Source organism: Globicephala melas, chromosome 12 (genome assembly GCF_963455315.2).
Source record: "Globicephala melas chromosome 12, mGloMel1.2, whole genome shotgun sequence".
In the NCBI taxonomy this organism is placed as follows: Eukaryota; Metazoa; Chordata; class Mammalia; order Artiodactyla; family Delphinidae; genus Globicephala; species Globicephala melas.
In genome coordinates this window covers 65,518,170-65,538,050 of record NC_083325.1, presented here as the reverse complement: position 1 = coordinate 65,538,050, position 19,881 = coordinate 65,518,170, and the positions used below count along the sequence as shown (strand labels likewise).

The window sequence follows — 19,881 nt, the reverse complement described above, 5'->3', positions numbered from 1 at the left end:
TAAGGGAACCAAGTCTCTGAGCGCTGCAGTTCCCTTATGTAACTGGAGTTTTTAGGTCATATATTTATAGACGTTTAGATCCAGAGAAGACCTTAAGAGATTATTCCAGTCCAATCCTTTCATTCTGCAGTAAAATGAAGCACAGAAAAGGGAAGTGAGAGCCTAAGGTCACAAAGATAATTAGAGACATGGCTGGATGAGAACCCAGGCTCCTTGACTGTTTTTTCTCTGGCCTATCTTGATTTGAGTAGCCTCATTTGTAGATGGGAACTACTGGCTTCAGTTGAAGATTTTTAAACCTGATCTTTTTTTAATGCACAAAGAGGAAGAAGCTAATGCATTGTAGGTACTCAATAACCGGGTTTGTTGGCTTTTGCTGTTATAGAATAATCTTACTTTATGCAGCTTAAGAAGATTAAATCCAATTAACCTTGAATTTGTTTCATTCTTTATTCTCTCCCATGAAGTGCTTAGAGGTTTGAATCTCACCCCACTGTCCCACTGCAAATCTGAGTGTGGATATGAGGTTATAATATGACGCTCACTGGTTTGAAGGAAAAGCTTTCTGAGGAAGGCCCACAGATTTAGAGTTACTTTGGTTTACGCTTCTGGAGGTTTGTGGAAATCCTCTTTGAAGAACAGATGCTGTCAACACTTGAGGTTATACAGGCTGTCCAGTGAGTTGGGACATAGCACAAACACTTCCTAAATCTATTTCAAATACGTGATTACAACAGACATGAAATGATGCTAATTGCCTATTAGCCACTTGGGCCTAACATTTCTGAATTTGCTTATCATGTGTTTATAAATCATATTTTTGATCAAAATCGTCCAATGCATTCAATGTTCTTCCAAACACCGTCCTGATGAATCACGCTGTTGTCATCCTGCAAGTTTTATAAATTCATGTTCTGCAGAGCAAGTGTCATCTTCCGTGGAATCCCCAGTGTAGGATAAGAAGACTCCAATGGGGCTTTTCTTCAGACCTTCACAGACCAGGGTTTACAATTTTCTGGTACATCAGTGACACACTAGGAAGGAACAACAGAGAACTTACTGCAGGGTCTGCACATAGCTCAGGACACCAGTGCCAACCACCATTCCAAGACCAGACACCACTCTGCAGTCCCAGATGTTGGGAGTGCCCCCAGGGCAGGACCCCTTCATTTCCTAGTCATTCGTTTATTTTTATTAAGCGCGTTCCATGTGGTAAGCACTGTGGCAGGCTCTGGAGACCCAGGGATGACCAACTAGAGAAGGGGCCCTTTGTCATGTGACACAGTCCTTCACAAGCACACTTGCTCCTGGATCAGCTGCTCATGCAAATCCACTGCAGGGATTTAAAATCACCTGGGTGTTGTGGCATCACAAAGGGGCTTAGGTTTGAAACTCTGCTTTAGGTCTAGGGCCTCAGAGGAGGGGCTCATCAAATCACTGAGTTCTGCATCAGATTATATACAAGGAGCTAACTTTGCAATCTGTGTGCGCTTCCTGGGAGCCATGCAGCACCTCTGCCCTCTGAGAATGGGGTTTGGGTAACTGTCGCACTGGGGCCACGGTGGGGAGGTTCTGGGCTATGGGAAGGTTGCTGCACAGCTGTGGGCATCTCACTGCCTGGGAGCCCTGCGCGTGGGCTGTGTGGTCCTCACCCTGAAGCTAAATCTACTGGAAAACCTAAAGGGCAGCCTGACTGGGGACCCATCTTCCTTCCTCACCCTCAGTACTGATGGCGGATTTGCCTGCCCCCAGGGCTTCTCCTGTACCCTTCCCATCCCAGGAACTCTGGGTTCATGAGTACCCACTTCATCTTGAAACCCAAAAGGCCTGTCAAATTTCCTATCAAATATCCAAGAGGAAATCCAACTTGGGTATCAGGAAGAATCCAGTTCTGCTAACTCAATAGAGGCTGCAAAGGCAATTGGAGAGTCCTGTGTATGCAGGGCCCACTTCAGCCCAACTCAGAGACTGGGCTGCTTCTGAGGCTCCACCAGTGGATGAAACTGTCCTGGCACAGTCTGCTTTTGCCAGGCATTGTCTCCACAAGTATCACACAGGGGCTTCCCCAAAATGATTCCAGCGACCGTGGAGTTCACTGCTACACACGCCTCCAAGGTAGTGACCGATCACCACGTAGTGCAATCATCTGGTTTCCTAAAAGGCTGCAAATTCTTCAAGGGCACTTATGTGTCCCCAGTATCAGCATGGCACAGGGTAATCACAGAACATATGTGGTCCATCTTATTCATTCATTAATTCTTCTTTTTCTCTCCATTTCCTTTGTACCTCACACAGTGTGTTTAACAAAGAAGGGTCTCAAAAATGCCAGTGACGGACACAAAAGATTAGGCTCTTCTGGAGTTTTATCCATCACCCTCATCGTTATGGAAAATAATGAAATCTGTGGGTGATAAGTGTGCATCAAACAGCCCTCCTTCCTCTCAGGAGGCCTAGCTGCAAGCTGCAGCTTTAAGGGGTTTCTTGCTATTTTCCTGCAGGTTGGAGAAGGTACCTCAACTGCATAGCAGAGGGCGGGCGTGGACCCAAGGCTTCCCAGTTGAGAGAGAGCCTACTGTCTCACCCCCCTCTCTGCAACAGAACCTTCCCCAGCTATGCCCCGCCTCCCCAGCTGGAGGGGGCCTCATACCAGGGTGGTGAGCTTGTCCACGCAGGCATTACGGATCTTCTCCGCGGTGGCGGGGCTGTCTAGCCGGAAAAGCTCCTTCGTATTATTATCTGTGTGCTGAGCCCGAGCTGCGCGGACGGCATCCTTGATGGCGAAGAAGATGGAGGCGCCCAGAAAGAGGGGCGGCTCCCCAACAGCCTGAGTGGACAGAGCAGAGTGTAGGCGGGGAGTCAGGGGAGGGCCCAGCTTCCACATCCGCAGGGCTGGGGATGTCGGGGAGCCCAGCCAGCACTAGTGGCTACATTGAGCAAGACAGGAGGAACGGTCAAAATCAATCAGAGGCTGAGAACAATCAGTGCAGTATATGACTCAACCTTGCGGGCGTATTTCTTTTAACTCTTACTATGTGATTTTCTCTGGTGACACCGTGCAAATACGATGGACCCTTGAAAGTTATATTAAGTAACTATATTTTACAGACAAAAAGAAATCTGACCCTTTCCTCACAGTAATAAGCCTAGGGGAATGGTCCACCTGCAGCTCTGTCACCAGCTCTCACAGGCATCAAATTATTCTCACAATTTGCTGAAATAGAGGTATTGTGACAAATAGGAATGAAACTATTTTCTAGCAGAGGTTGTTTTATCCCCCAAAGCACAGGTCACAGACTACCTGTATCAGAATCACTAGGGACACTTGCTAAAAACGCAGGTTCCAGGGCTGTTTCAAATCAAAATTTCTAAGGGTGAGCCCAGTGGAGCTGCATTTTTATCATGAGCTCCAACGCCCGGTGATCTGATGTGCAGTGAAGTGTAAGAGCCAATGGCAAGATCACAAAGTATCCCAGGCCCTCCCACAGTAAAGTAAACCGTGAGATGAGCAAAGGGCTGTGTCTCATTGGTTACAAGTAGTTATCTGTCTTCCTTCCTAGACCAACAACTGTATCAATCAGCCTGATTGATTTTCAACCATTTTTTCGTACTTATTCAGAGCATGGAGGAAATAAAGGATGCTTATAGCCACCCAGGCGTGCTGACCAAGACTTAAGGGCTAGTGGTGGACACTGAAGGAGGTGGAAGTGTGTGCACAGAGGCGCTGCCCCGTGTGCAGTGAACAGGCTGATTCTCATGAGACAACATGGGTGCTGGACCTGTGAGATCATCTCTAAGATCAAGCGCTGGGGATGCCCTGAGACGGGGGTGTAGGTCAGGATTCCACCTACAGGACTGAACTAAGGAATCCCTCTGTGCGTACCCACAAGAGCTGGCTTGGACCACACAGAGGTGGTGTCATCCTTGACCCAGTTCCCTGTGTTCCCAGGCAGGATTGCCCACCCCTCCATCGCCCTCACCAAGGCTCGTGTCAGGTTCTCCTCTCTCTTCCACACGAGCCCCCCCACATGGCGGGTGGCTGGAGCCCCTCATCACCACCCGTGGTTTCCCGCAGTGTAGACTGGAAGGTAGCACAGACCCAGGGCAACAGTACCTTGGATGCATAGATGGCCTTCTTGTTGGGACAGTCACGGAGCAGGGACACTCTGAACTCAGTGGGGATACTGCCGAATGCAGGGATCTTGTAGGTGCTGGGGCCACGGGTGTGCAGGCTCCCCTCAGGGGAGTAGTGTAGCTCCTCCAGGGTGAAGAGGCCCAGGCCCTGGACAAATGCCCCTTCCACCTGCAGGGCAGACAGAGACCGTGGCTACCCTGCCTTCCCGCCCCCCTCACCCAAAGACAGGTGTTGCTTCCCACGGCGGGCACCAAGCCCCACCTGCAGTGGAGCCTGGAAAGAAGCTGAAAAGAGCCCCCCACTGCTTCCCTGGCTCCCGCCCCAGCCCAGGATAACTGATCTGGGCCTTTGCCAGGCATCTGTGTAGGCAGAGCAAAGGCACTGACGTTGAAATCAGTTTCAGAACTTGTCGGCCATTCCAGGAGGGACACGCAGCTGTAGGCGTAATTTCCCATTAGAACCTGCCGCAGGGCAGATGGAGATGTTCCTTCCATGTTGCCAGGGGAGAAACGGCGACCCCGAGCTGAGAAGCAAGCTCGTGGGCTGATGGTGGCTGAGTGTGCCGCAGGGGCCCACGCCCCTCCTCTGTGCTGAGTGGGACCATGCGCTTTGGGGCAGCCCCACAAGAGAGGAAGACTTTCCTGGACAGTAGGATTGAGGCTTTCTGAACTCCCAGCCCTGCCTGCCCTCTGGGAGAAGAGCGCCTCTGCTGTAGCTTACAGATCTCTTAAAGGGCACTGCCATGCTCTGCTGGCCCACACGTCTGCTCTCCCAGCCTCACTGCTCAGAATCGTGATATGTGGCACCATCGTAGCTAAACAAGTGTGTTTGGGGGAGACCAGGTGCTGAGCATCTGTGTCTGCCGTGCTGAGCCCTGTGCCTGCCTGTAGCAGGGGTTCCTCACCACAATTGTTCAGGGAGTTAATAAACAGATTTATGACTAAGTTTCTCTATACTCAGTAACTGTCCAGTTTTGAGAAACAATGCACATTTTCTGCCGGATGTTCAATACCTCAGTTCTCGATTCCTCCCTCTGTCTTTTTCTGTTCTGCTGCTCTGCTTAATACTCTCATGTTTTCCAAAAGTGATTTTCTTCCAGCCACCCCTTTATTCCTCTTGCTGGAACCCATGTCTTTTGCTCCCAGGACCCTCCACCACCCCGCGCTTGGTAGCATTTACTTCCTAGGGTACAAGAGCTGTCCTCGGTGGAAGAGGAATGACGAGGGAGAAGATGCCTCTGACCTGAGACCCCACGACCTGCACATTGATCCCAGACTCAATCTCCATCCCCCCATGCTCCCGCTCAGACTATGCACGTGTGTGCGTGTGTGTGCATGTATGCATGCGCTTGAGTGTGTGCTCACCCAGTGTTCCCACCACCCATCATCTTGTTTTCTGACGTATGAGTTCCCTTTCCAAGTTTAACCACGTGGATTTGTCTTCCGCCCCGAGAGTTGGGTGGGCTCTCATCTACCTAAATCCCACTCAGGGAGACTCACTTGGTACCGTGCTCAGACCTGCTTAAAAATGACAGTGGACAAGATGCCGTGGCTGGGGACCCTAGGAGGTGGTGGGGCACATCAGTGGCCAAGTCTGTCACCACTCTGACGCCCCAGGAGTCTTACCTGTCCAATGTCGATGGCAGGGTTCAGACTGGAGCCAACATCCATGACGATGTCTGTGCGGAGGTTCTAGTGCAGAGAGCAAAATAAAAGCAGTTTGAAAAGAAAGGGATGTGTGGAATGATAGAGGCGTCTTGGTGACCCTTAGGTTATTAAGTGCCAACCTGAGTAGTACTTTCACAAGCAGAGCACTCCGGGCACACTCAGGCAGGAGTCTGAGTAGGAAGGGCAGGTCCCCAGGTTCCTGAGGCTTTGAACCTGTCTGTGTCTGGGTCGATCATGTAAGGAAGGGGTTCACAAATTACATTCCACAGGCTGAACCCAGCCTGTCCCCTGTTTTTCTACGGCCTGTGAGCTAAAAATGGTTTTCACATTTTTATATGAGTGACAAAAATAAAAAGAATATGTTGTGACACATGAAAACTATATGAAATTCACATTCAGTGTGCATAAATTACATTTTATGGGAACACATCCATGAGCATCTGTTTACACACGTTCATGTCTGTTTCCACTCTACAAGACAGAGTGAAATAATTGAGGCAGAGTCTCTGTGGCCCAGAAAACGTAAAATATTTACTCTCTGGTCCTTTATAGGAAGTTTGCCAAGGCATGATTTAACACATTATTTTCCCAACCAGAAAGTTCATTCCTATCGGCTCTTTGTATTGCAATTTCAGACGTTTCTCTTTTTCCCTTTAGTACTAAAGTTCTGCAAACTTCTTACCTTATGATCCCCTGTTAAGCAGTCAATTTCCACTTCAGAGCAAGCCACCCCATAGGTGAAGTAGTGGAAAGCATTCCCTGAGTTTGTCTCAAAGCTGTAGCCAAGGTTGGGTGTCCTGGGGGAGAAAAGAGAAAATACTGCACATGTATTAAGAGGAACATGCCCCCCACTCAAACACACACAGATAGCTTGTCCCCTAAAATCTTGAGACGCTAAAGGTTTTATTTTTTATTCAGCTGTTCTTCAAAAAAGTCCATGAGTTTTGAACATTTTGAACCTGTTCATGAAACCCAGGCACTCCGGAGCATTTTGTCCCTTGTCTCTGGCTCTACTTTGCCAATGGCCTTTATATGAATCATTCTGTAGAGCTGAGCAGTGGAGGCTCCCAGCATGCTGGCCTCTACATGGTAGAAATGGAGGTGACAGATCTGCCTGAGCTCATGAAGAACACATAAGCTACACTCCAAATGATCTACTGAATAGGGATTCAAGATCTCAGAACCAAAGGTTCTTTCTGGGCCGGCTTGTGAGCTTTTCATACAAGTTCACCTGCTCACAGGGCTGCTCACCTTTCTCGAGGTGAAAGGTAATAAGATCAGTACCTCGTGCCAACTTGGGTGCCTCTTAACGCAGCCACCTTGCCTGGTATTACTCCTCATCTACTGATCCCTTCTAAGTTTCAACAGATGATTTGAGCAAAGGGTTGCTAATAAAAGCAGATGCTCTTTTATAAATTTTTTTCTTTTTCAATCCTGACTATCTTATAAGATTCCAATTTTGCATGAGTCAACATATACGAGTGTGTGTGTGTGTGTGTGTGTGTGTGTGTGTGTTCTCTGCTTATAACACTCTGTATCTGTGCTATTCTATTCACTCCACAGAAATAATGGTGTGAGCTGATGTGATCAGAATCTGCATGAAAACAAAACTGATACAGGGCTGAGGGAAAAGGCTTCTCCCAGGAGATTATCACCTTCTTTGACCTCTGAACTCACCATCTTCATCTGGGTGTTCCCTGATATAACCCCAGTTTTATCAACTCTAAAAATGAAATAGGAACTTATGAGAAAATTTGCATTAGTTTGTGTTTGTGTAGGTCAAATATTACATAACCCAAGGAACACTGGCAAAACATTGCTTTGCCCTAAAAGTATATATATACACATTTATGTTACATATATATTATATATATTCATAAATTCACACAAGACCTTTTAAAGCAAACATTGAACTATTTTCCAAATCCACTGATCTGTGAAAGAAAAGGCACTAGTTAAATTTCCCAGAGAAAGCTAAAACATTATGGCTGACAGTAGATACGATCATATCTTTTTACAGCTTCTAAATCAGATGGACAGGGTCTCTGCTACTGAATTTTAAAGTTGCAGAAGATATGTGCTCTTTTCTAAAACTCACTTTAGGTCCACTGAATTCTGCATTTTGTAACAGGACTATGTGCTCTAAATCCTCCTCTCATTCTTTTGAAGGAAAGCCTCCTTAAAGAAATGTGACGCGTAGCACAAAGTAACACACACGGGTAACTCGGAACACCAGACGCCTCTGGTTCTTGCAGGAGAACGCTGACGGGCGAATGGCTGGTAATTGACCCGCTATGTCAATAAATGAGGAGACAGGTTCAGAGAGAACCAGTGACTCCCCCAGGTGGAATAGTATACTCTAAGACCAGAACTAGAACAGAGGTCTTCCGATATAACAGCTCGTGCTTCCGGCGCATAGCTGGGTGAGCCCACGCAGTTTAGAGCATCTTTGAATTGAAGCTGGTGGGGGTCCATTGGAGAGACAAACATTTTGGTGCAACTGCTCTCTCCTGACCATAGGCTGACAGAGTTCAGGGCTGGAGGGCCCTGCAGAGGTTAAGATGACGACACACTGTAAGACGGGCGAGATCAGCGCCTTACTTACCTGTAAAACCCGGTAGCAGACAAGCTCACTGTACCCCGGTAGGCAGCCATGACCTGAGCAGAGGAAATGGCCGTCAGGAAGGGGGAACCATGGTTTCCAGAAACGCTGGCCCAGCACTAAGCTTTCAGAAGCTCGTCTTCCTCATCTGGAAGCTGATCAACTCTTTTTCCTAGTGATTCTCACTTCCATACCTTACCTCCCCTTCTCACCGTACCCCCTGCACCAGGTCCTCGTCATCTGAAGCCTGGAGCGCTGCAGTAGCCTCTTAACTGGTCTTCCTGCCTCAAGTCGCCTCCTCGCCCTGCCGTGTAGCCCAGCCAAGTCAGAGGGGTCATCTTAACACACCACACTAGCCATGTTACTACCCTCCTCTAGAGCTTTCCACGTCTCCCCATTGCCTACAGAGCAATAGACCAAATGCCTGACATTCAGGACCCCAGTCTTCTCTCTGGCTTTATGTAACACACACATCATTGCTACTCCAGCCAAAATCAAGTGTCAAGTCTCTCCCAATCCTTCATGTCCCCACACGTCTGCACCTTTGTTTACGTGGGTCCTCTGCTATATCTGTCCCAATCCTTTTCTTCCCTCAGCAACCAGCGCAAGCTTGCCTCTTCATCCACTTCTCCTGTCATTACTCCCTAATCTGGGCAGTACAACAGCAGCTCTGTACACGGCTCATTTGATACTTAACATGTTAGCCTTGTGTTCCTACTTATACTTTCCTGTTAATAAAGCTACTCATCTCTCCATCCATTCTATCTCTTTAACTACATAATAAATTTTCCTTTCCTTCCTTCCTTCCTTCCTTCCCTCCTTCCTTCGTTCCTTCCTTCTTTCCTTCCTTCCTCTCTCTCTCTCTCTTTCTTTCAATATCCACAGCTCTAAGATTTAACTTGTTATTGATATAGTTTGCATCATGATCATTGTCAATTACCAAGCACTTTACTATATATCAAATGCTATTGAGTCCTTTACAGATACTGTCTTACTTAATATTCAGTGCAATCCTATAAGGTCAGCACTTATGAAGATTATTATCTTCATTTTCCGATGAGAAAACTAAGGTTTAGAGAAAAAATTTCTCTAGGATCCTTACTATATGTGCATGATATCAAATATATACATAGATCATAGGGGTGGCAGTGATGGCTTATTTTTCAGTACAGTACAAACACTAAAGAGCTTTGATGCCTGTCGTCTCCTGATCACACCCTTCTGATAATGGCCTTTTGGGGGTTATCTGCTTATAAGGAACACTGGACTACATGGCCGATAGCTGAGGACAAAGCCCAGGTCAACGGATTGGAAAGGCATTATTAAAAACAATTACGGTGCCTTACAAATCCACACTAAAATTCAAACTACCAGAATCAACCCACATGCATGTGGTATCTATGAATGTGGGCAGGGGAGTGCAGGTTGTGTGAGGCATAGTAAGGTGAGTGAGTCAGAGAGAAATAGCTTATTTTCTTTGACTCTGTTGAGGGAGATCTGTACTATCTGCGCTGGTTCACGTGTGGTCACATTTTCTGTGTTACTGTTATATCCAGTCCGTTCATTCCAACATTAGGGGAAGGTGAGGCAGGGCCACCATGGCTATTTCTGCTCATGGGAGGAGCTGAGGTCTCTCACCTGAGAGACACTTCCTTGCAGCCTCCCTCTGAGGGTTTCTGACATGCAGGCTTCTGAACCAGAAATCAGAGAACTGGGCTCATTCTTATCATGAGTGCTTGTTGTGTCACTCTTAAAATCACAGAGACGATATAAACTCGCGGGCAGTATCTTTTCCCTGCCCCCTCACAGATAGCGTCTCCGGACCCCAGAGCTGGGCAAGGGGAGAGGCTCCTGGGGCAGCCCTCCAAGAGATGGAGGTTTGGAGAAAACGAGGCTCACCAAGACTGCAGACAAGTGGGGCAGGGAACCAGCCCCAAGGGACCAAGGCTTCTCAGTGAGGCGGAGGTAGCACTCACCCCGTCTTCTGAGGCTCAGGGTAGCCGAACCCCTAGTTCCCACGGGGCTGTCAAGATTCTGGATCAAAAATTCTCCTCAAGTGACTTCCCTCAACTGTGAACATTGTAGAGAGGGGCCCAGTATGGCTGGGCATTTACTTGTCCTGTGAAAGTACACAGAGCTCCTCAACTTCTCTTTGCCTGTGCGACTAGATCCCGACCTCCTATTCCTGCCCAGGGTCGGGGACAAAGCCCTGCTCTTAACTTCGCTTTCATCTGCAAAAGCGACTTGAATCAGCTCAGACTTACCCAGTCTTCCCAGGAGCCACTGGGATTCTTTCTCTTGAAGGGTTCCAGCCTTTGCAGGATGGTCTGGCAGGCTTCCTGAAGAACACATGCCCCACATGGCAGACACATCAGTCCTCTGCATTCCCAGACCCAAACAAAACCCCGAGGACCTGCAAGCGACGCTGTGCCCAGAGTGCCTCTCAGACAGCCTTGCCACCCTCTTGGGAATGTCTGAGTCCCAGGGTAGAAGCCGTGGGCTCTTGCTTGGAGAGCACTTCCTGACCCAGTCCTGAGGCTGACAGAGGGGGAGATGTTGAGGGATCCCTAAGGAGGTGCCTTCTCCAGTCAAACGCCTTTGTTTGATGACATCAGACAAAGCACGTGGTCTGACCTGGCTGACCCCACAATCGAATTTCCATTTCGCTCCATTGTCTTGTGTCCTCCCAGAATCCCCTGCTTTCCCTCCAGCTGCCCTTGCCCTCCCACGTTCATCCTTCCTGGCCTTGATGGAAGTGGTTGTGGTTCTTGAGCCCCTCTTTTAGCTTGGTGTCCCCTGGAGAAGAGAGCCAGAGGCATGGCCACAGCCACGAGCCTGCAAGGAGCCATTCCAGCCCCCGGCCCGGGGACTCTCCACGCCCCCCGCCTTGGGCTGGCCCTCAGCACGGTGGCCCCTGAGGCTCCTTACGTAGACGGCCTGTCCGTAGATGTCGGTGCTGACAGAGGCAGCCGTGGGAGAGGTGTTAGGCACAGTGTTAGTACTTGTTTCGCTGATATAGATCTTAGAGGTGGGGATCTTCAGAGCTCTGCTGGCCACCTGCGAACAGAGAGGACGTCACCCCCTAGGGAAGGGCTTGTCTACCTTCTCCCCAAGATGGGATTCAGATTCACTGTTACAGAAAAGAAAATCATTTCGTAAACCATAATTCTACTGAGACTCGGATGTTCTCACATCTGTCTGAATCTGAAGCAGCACTTTATGGAGTGGTGTTGTTGGATTAAAAAAAGTCATAAATGTAATGGTGATGAACAATGCCTTTTTAAACTAACCCTGGCTTTTAAAAAAATCCAGTTTGGCCAGTACCCACAAGCCAGGCAGGCATGCCAACTCTAATTCAGCGCCCCTGGGAGGAGCCCCGTGTGCGCGAGGGCAGCCAGCTACCTTCATACACATAACACACACCTTACACACAGTCACAGAGCCCTAGAGTGCTGGTGATGGAAGTGGCCCGAATCATCACCTGGCCAACCCCTTTGCACAGATGGGGAAACTGAGGCCAAGAGGAGGAGCAGACTTGCCCAGGGTCACACGTAAATGAGCAGCAGGGCTAGGGCCAGAGCCTAGGCCTGCCTCTGCTTCTGGTATGTGGCACTGCTCTCTTTTTCACAGCATCTTCCCTCACGCAGACACCACAGTGCTGGGGTGGATGCCCATGGTCTCCAGACTGCTCACCTGGACCATCTTGGTGTGAAGGCCTTGGCCCATCTCTGTGCCCCCGTGGCTCACCAGCACAGAGCCGTCTGTGTACACATGGATCAGGGCTCCTGCCTAAGGGAAGAGAACGATACCAAACAGAAAATCCAGCAAATCCTAACTCAGTTTAAGGCCTGGGACCAAAAGTACTGGAGCCCAGGAAAAAGAAAACCAGCAGTAGAAATTTGGATAGAAACCTCAGACAGAAAAATCAAAGCAGTATAAAACTCACGATCTAATTATATAGTCTTTCAGTAGTTTGCAAAACTATTTTTTTCATATCTCTCTGTCACCTATCCTAAGAGGGAGGTAGGTCTTTGTCATGATTCTCCTGACGAAGAAATGGGATCAGAAAGGCAGAACAGATGTCCATAGTCCTATAGGCAGGAAGATAAGAACTAGACATTGACCCCAGATCAAGTAGGTATGTGCAAGTTCAACTTTCATTTACACAGCAAAGAGTTCCTCTGTTCAGCTCTGTTCCCGTGACAATGGGCTTTCCCTTGCAACACTGCAAGCAGAGGGGGAAATGGGGCCCCAGTGCAGTGGAGATGGACAAAATTATATAAAGCAATTACCTGATTCAGAAAAGGAACTGTGAAGCTTATTCCAAATTTGGTAGGAATGATGCACAATCCTCTCTTTTTCCAACAATTCTCCCTGGAGGGAAGAAAAAAAAAATTCTCATAGCAACTTCTCTACTATATTCATGTCAGATTGAACATATTTTATGTCAATATCTTTGTAAAATTGGAACAAAGCATCCTTGGAATTGCCCAGTTAGTCTCTGTCATAACTGAGTTGTGCTTCAATTGTGTAGACAAAATGAGAACAGCGGAAATTTGGGTTCTAGATCCTCCAGTGGAGCTGAAACAGGGCCCACCCTTGAAAGTCTTGAGTGGGATTCGGATTGGGTCAGAGTGCTCTGGTGATCTTGGACTCTACTCGCCCCAGGGAGGAACTGTGGCTCGCTGATGATAATGATAATACTTTCTTTTGCTGTATATTTGGTTATCCAAGTAACTCTGTCAGAAAGACAGAGCCAGCACAATTATCCCCACTCTACAGATGATGAAACTGAGACCCAAGGAGATGGAGTGACTGCCAAGGTCACATTTATAGATTAGTGTCAGAGGTAGGCACATAACATGGTGTTTTTAGTCCCAGGCTGGTGTTCTCTAGACTATCGCCTGCCCAGAAGGCAGACAAACATATAAAGATGGACCACACTGATGTGCTATGACGCTGAGTGCTGTGAGCCCCGAGCCCCAGGGCTGAAGACCATTTCAGGATCTTAAAGAGATGGCTGTGAATGAGTTAGCAAACGCAGCAGCCTCCTAAGTTACCTATTAAGTTATTATTCTTATTTTGACTTCAGCAAGAAGGCTATAGAATCTGAAACCCAGAGAAGCCCCAGAACGTCAGGCTCTTCCCCTCCTGGCGCTTACTTGTTGAACTTGTCAACCTCACTCTTCCGGACGTGATACTGAGAGCTCTTCAGGCATTCATCCCAGCACCTGGGCAAGTTGAAACCCTCAAGCCTCTGGTTGAAGTGTGTCAGGTCCCCTTCTCTGTACAGGTTCTTCCTCCGTACCTTCCCAAGGAGAGAAGACACTGAGGCCAGGTCGGTGGCAAGAGACCAGGGGGGCATAACTGGAAGTTGAGCTTCCTGCCCCTCACCAGCGCCTGCCCATCCTCTACCCCCACGGGAGATGTCCAAGATACAAAGCAGGCTAACCTCCTCTGACTTGTGCCCCCAGATTCCCCGCTTACTTCCTCTGCAGGCAGCCCACAGGTCACCGCGACGTCACTCATCCAGTGCTCGGCAATGAACAATGCCTGGGGCCCCCCAAAGCCCCGGAAGGCCGTGTTGGAGGGCAGGTTGGTCTTGCACAGCCGCCCAGTGCCCCGGACATTGGGGATTTTATAGCTGTTGTCCATGTGGAGTAGAGCTCGTTCCATTATCTGAAGCAGAAGAAACCAAAATGGGAGAGAACGATGCATGGATTTCATTGGCTCCTCCAAAAAGGAATTTCAAGGGCTGTGAGCATCCCCACCTCGGCCAGCCCCACAGTCAACTGTTCTTCCTCAGGCCCAAATTATTTCTTTCCTGGGGTATTGCAAACCTCCTTAGTGCACTCCTGGCCTTCTGTGTCTCCTTCTAATTTATGCCTCATTCTGAAATATAAGGTCATAGCAGGTCAAGCACTTGCTTCAAAGTCGCACTTACTATCTCCAGAGTAAAGTCTGTATATCTTTAAGCATGGAATTCAAGACACTTACTGACCTTTCCCCAATACACTTTTTTTTTTAATAAATAAATTTATTTATTTATTTTGGCTACATTGGGTCTTCATTGCTGCCCACGGGCTTCCTCTAGTTGCGGCGAGTGGGGGCTACTCTTCATTGCGGTGCGTGGGCTTCTCATTGCGGTGGCTTCTCTTGTTGCAGAGCATGGGCTCTAGGCACGTGGGCTTCAGTAGTTGTGGCACGTGGGCTCCAGTAGTTGTGGCACGTGGGCTCAGTAGTTGTGGCTCTCGGTCTCTAGAGTGCAGGCTCAGTAGTTGTGGTGCACGGGTTTAGTTGCTCCCCAGCATGTGGGATTTTCCCAGACCAGGCCTCGAACCCCCATTCCCTGCATTGGCAGGCGGATTCTTAGCCACTGCGCCACCAGGGAAGTCCCCCCAATATACTTTTGATCCTCTTTTCTGACTGCATGTTACTCTCACCCGTAAGGCCCCTCCCCACCATATCCACCTGCTAAAATCCCCATTCAGCTCCCACATGGAGGAGCCCCTCCCACATCTTCTAGTTGGAATTGATCACTTGCCTCTTTTAAAAAATTGGTGACTTTATTCTCATTAAACTTGTACTGCAAATAGTTTAAAGAATCAAATACTTCCATAAGCCACGTTATACAAACCAGCAGCTGCCTCCGTTTTCTTCCCTCCACTGCCCAGAAGCAACCACTTATTCTCTGTCAGCTACTTACATTGTCCTCTACGTCTCTAAATAATGTTTATATCTGTCAGCTATTTACATTGTCCTCCACGTCTCTAAATAATGCTTATATTGCCACTTCTTGACTTGTTCAGTTTTAGACTTTTTATACTGTTTTCCCATCATGGAAAAGGAGGATTTAGTTCCCGCCCAGCCCCCTTTCTCTACATATACACCAGCTCCCTATCTCGCCTCGTCCTTGTATAGTTATACTTCCTTCTCATCAACTGTCCATTTAATCATTCTATAAACATCACTTACAGCTGAACCATGTCGTTATACTAGGTTTACTTCTCTTTCTTGATAATATTTCCCCCCTTGGAGTTAACAATTATCTTTACTTTTTTCATTTGCTTCATTTTCTATGCACATATTACTACAAATTTGTTTTCAATATGTTCAAACACATTTGATTTTCTATTAATCTCATCTTTTTGAAGAAATTGTTTCTGGAGCCTTCTGGCCAACTTCAATCTAAATTGGCAGCCCCTAGGCTTCTGTTCAGCTGTCGCCCAGGAGTTTTCCCCTCACTTTCACCCCAAGGATTCCCTCTGCCTCTCTCCACATTGAATCTCCTGTTTCTGGATCCCATGTCTTCCCTTTTCTTAGTTTTACACCCTTATATGATTGGAGTACAACCGTCAACATCTTCCCCAAAAGTGTATATCTAAAGGTACATTTTTGAGAACTTGCATGTCTGAAATGTCTTTATTCTACTCTCACCCTTAATTCATGACTTGGCTGTATACAGAATTCTAGGTTGGCACTACGTTTCCCATTTACCCTCAGCATTTTGAGGACATTTTACTAGTGCATTCTAGCTCCCCAGTATTGAGAAATCCAACCAAGGCCTTTCCAGCTCTTGGAATGAGTTCCGTTTTTTTTCCTCCCTGAAAATTGTAAAATCTCCTTTGTCCTCAGGTTTCTAAAATTTCACAATAATGTAAATTAGCATAAGTCTATCTTCCTTCATTGTGCTGGTTACTGGATGGGCTCTCTTAATCTCAAAATATATGCCCAACAGTTTTGGGAAATTTCTTGAATTATTTCTTAATAGTTTTCCTTCTCTCTCTTTTTTCTATTCTTTCTTTCTGAAACGTCTATTATTTGGATCTCCTGGGCTGGTCCTCAGATTTTCTTGTATTTTCTTGCTATTTTTCCCCATTGTTTTCTCTTTTTTTAAGAGAGCACCTCAAGTTTCTTTCAACCCTTCTGCTTTCACAGTTTTAATTCACAAGGCTTCATTTTTATTCTTAGACTGCTTCATTTTTATAGCATCCTGTTCTTTCTTTAAAGTGTGATAACTCATCTCTCTGATGAGCTAAATGGTAGCTTTTGTTTGTTCGTTTCATTTTGGCTTTAATTTACTTCCCCATTTATAGCCTCTTTCCCACAGGTTGCTTTTGGGGTTCTTTGATTTTTTTCAGTCTTAGTCATCCTACATGATTTTTATATGTCTCAATTCCATTTTTGCTTTCCCTTAGCACTTTGTCAATTGTACTTCATTTTATCTTTTATTATCTGTCTCCCCCACCATACTGTGACCTTCTAGAGAGCAGAAACAATGCCATATTCTTCTATATGTCATCACCCTAGGGGCTTGATAAATATTTGCTGGATTGAATTTTAACACTTGTAAAATCTTTGGGGATAAGTCCTATATCTTTTTCAACCTGATTTTCCTACAACACCAAGAAGCAAGTGTTATATTTGGTGAGACCACCAGAAATGTTTTCTTTTTTGAACAGTTTCCTACACTAGATCTGAAGTATAATGTTTCCTAATTGAGCCAATTAGAGAAGCCCTTAGCACATTCAAAGTGGGAAAAATGGGGAACTTCTGCTTCTCCTGAAATGGTTGACTTCTTTTTTAACAAGAATCTATGCATATATAACTAATATGGTTATAAAATTAAGATTTAAAAAACTTAAAAGGTAGTACCCCCAAGGTAACTTGGTTAATTTTCAAAATGACAAAAAGATATGTCATATGAGAAGGTTCAAAGCAGCATTATCCATGAAGCTAAAGACTGGAAGCAACCCAAATGTCCTTAAAGTGGTGAATGGAAAACAAAAAATGGTCTATTCATACAACGGAATATTCTTCATCAATAAAAAGGAATGAAGGAATGATCCATGCTAAAACACGGGTGAACCTCAAAAACATTATTCTGAGAGAAAAGAAGCCAGACAAGAAAGACTACATAGTATATGATTCCGTTTATATTAATTGGCCACAAAAGGAAAATCTGTAAAGACAGAAAGTCGATTAGCAGTTGTCTGGGCCTGAGGGGTAGGAACAGGAGTGACTGCAAATGGGCATAAGAGATAATTTTGAGGTGACTGAAGTGTTAAAAAAACTGGATTTCAATAATGCTTGCCTGACTCCTTAAATGTTCTAAAACCGTTAAATTGTAGAACAGTTGACCCTTGAAAAATATGGTTTGAACCGTGTGGGTCCACTTATAAGCATATTTTTTCAATAAAGATATTGGACATTATTTTGGAGATTTGCAACAATTTGAAAAACTTCACAGATGAACTGAAGAGGCTAGAAATACCAAAAAATTAAGGAAAAGGTATGACATGAATGCATAGGATATATGTAGATATTAGTCTATCCTTACATAGGTATAACGTAAGTGATTTTAAATATAAAATAATATGTTAGTTTTCTTACTGTTTTATAACTTTGCTTTCAAAGAATTATATTACTGTTCAGTATGCCCCTCTCTTGTAATTGGAGAAACTGCCTCTCAGCCTATCATCACAGGGAAGTGGGTTTTTAAAAATGTAACAATGTTTTCAGTACTATATTATGTCTATGACTGTAATCATATACTATATGCCATAAAAATTACTGTGTGTCATAAAAATTTTATAACGATTCATTCATTAGTGTATAGGCTAGGCTATCCTGAAGCAATCGTATTGATTACACTGGGCTACCATAAAGCAATCATACTGCTGCTTCTTCGTTATCAATGCATGAATCACTGTATCTGTAAATAAACATGAATTTCTCTTTCACATTATCTTTTCATTGTTGATGTCTAGTGTTAGTAATTCAAATAACATCTACAGTGTTTTGTATCATATAAGATAATATTGATGTAGGTACTTACAGACAGACGGTTCATCCTATAAACAGATCATGTAAATTTACAGTATCGATAAATATAGTACAGTACTGTATTTTCTTCTCCTTATGATTTTCTTAAGAACATTTCCTTTCCTCTAACTTATTTTATTGTAAAAATACATATATAATACATATAACATATAAAATATGTGTAATTGGACTGTTTATGTGATTGGTTATGTCTCCAGTCAACAGTAGGCTATTGGTAGGTAAGTTTTGGGCGAGTCAAAAGTTATACACAGAATTTTTTTTTTTTTGCGGTATGCAGGCCTCTCACTGTTGTGGCCTCTCCCCCTGCGGAGCACAGGCTCCGGACGCGCAGGCTCAGCGGCCATGGCTCACGGGCCCAGCCGCTCCGCGGCATGTGGGATCTTCCCGGACCGGGGCACGAACCCATGTCCCCTGCATCGGCAGGCGGACTCTCAACCACTGTGCCACCAGGGAAGCCCAACACAGATTTTTGACTGTGGGGTTGGGGGTGGTGCCCCTAATGCCTGCGTTGTTCAAAGGTCAACTGTCCTTCAAATGGGTGAACTTTATGTTATGCAAACTATATTTCAATTAAATTATTTTTAAAAAGGTAAATCAAGTCATTATTTAAAATTCAAACATCACAGAAATGCATAATATAGAAAATGACAGTTAGTATCCCCCCTTAATCCCACCCAGTCACTGTTTGGAGTATGGTCTATCAGACTTTTGTCATGCATATCATTAAACACACACATACACACACACACACACACACACAAATTAGTATTACATTCATGCACTCAATGTCACCATACTATACATAAAGTTTTGTAACTAACTTTACTTGCTTGGCAAAATATCCTGCACCAGAAGGTTGAGTTTCTAGTCAGATAAGTAATATGATCACTTCCATGCTTTAGAGAATAACCAAGGATGGAGAACCTGAAGGTGGGGACCAAGTAGGAGGCTATTGCAACAACAGGCAAGGATTGAGGAGGCCTATTCCCGCATGTGCAAACATGCTATGGGGCACACCCGTGACCTCCCAGTCACCCCGGATGCAAGGGCACATCCTACATACACCGAGAGAGAGGTCCTGGCTGTTCCCGGCATTGCTGTAGTGATCCACCTCCACAGCCACAATCTTCCCCGTCTTCATGAAGCCAACCTGAAAAAAAGGAGAGTGAGTTCTCAACTGTCCCCTTTCTTTGTCTGTCTCTAGCCATCTCCTCCCACTTACGCTACCTGGAGAAAACAGAAAGAATAAGACATCCCACCACAAAATAAAGTCGAACTTAAGAGATCACCAGACCTCACAGGTGAAGAAGAGAGGAACCAACATCTCCCCAGTGATGGACCCTGGATGCCCCTTCTCCCTACACTCCTCCTTCTTCCTCCCTACTCCTGGCTTCTGGTTCTACCAACGGAAGTGAGGAGGTAGAAGAAAGAACACGGGTCATGATAGGTCAGGGAGGGGAGGGCTGGGAAGAGAAACTAGGAGAGAAACTGGAGACTCGCTCACAGCTTTTGGCCAGAAGACAGCAAAAGTTACACCTTGCACAAGCATGAAAGTGCTTTCACATCCCCAACCTCGTGTAAACTATCTAAACAAACCCTGACAGGCCATTTCATGAGCAAGGAACCTGAAACCC

The 19,881-nt window shown here is 46.0% G+C and overlaps 1 protein-coding gene across 1 annotated transcript in view; it reads right to left on the bottom strand.

Moving 5' to 3' along the window:
• Positions 1 to 228: 228 nt before the first annotated feature.
• The window catches only part of XDH (xanthine dehydrogenase), a 59,874-nt gene continuing 40,221 nt past the window's right edge, over positions 229 to 19,881 (bottom strand). Inside the window, exons 24-36 of the mRNA XM_030858013.2 lie at positions 19,311 to 19,397; positions 13,889 to 14,080; positions 13,564 to 13,709; positions 12,694 to 12,775; positions 12,095 to 12,190; positions 11,330 to 11,458; positions 10,666 to 10,740; positions 8,405 to 8,457; positions 6,482 to 6,596; positions 5,758 to 5,823; positions 4,112 to 4,300; positions 2,648 to 2,824; positions 229 to 1,034 (exon numbers count right to left, since the gene is read on the bottom strand). Coding sequence (XP_030713873.2) covers positions 984 to 1,034; positions 2,648 to 2,824; positions 4,112 to 4,300; positions 5,758 to 5,823; positions 6,482 to 6,596; positions 8,405 to 8,457; positions 10,666 to 10,740; positions 11,330 to 11,458; positions 12,095 to 12,190; positions 12,694 to 12,775; positions 13,564 to 13,709; positions 13,889 to 14,080; positions 19,311 to 19,397 — 1,458 coding nt within the window. The 3' untranslated portion in view covers positions 229 to 983. The remainder of the gene's footprint in view (positions 1,035 to 2,647; positions 2,825 to 4,111; positions 4,301 to 5,757; positions 5,824 to 6,481; positions 6,597 to 8,404; positions 8,458 to 10,665; positions 10,741 to 11,329; positions 11,459 to 12,094; positions 12,191 to 12,693; positions 12,776 to 13,563; positions 13,710 to 13,888; positions 14,081 to 19,310; positions 19,398 to 19,881) is intronic.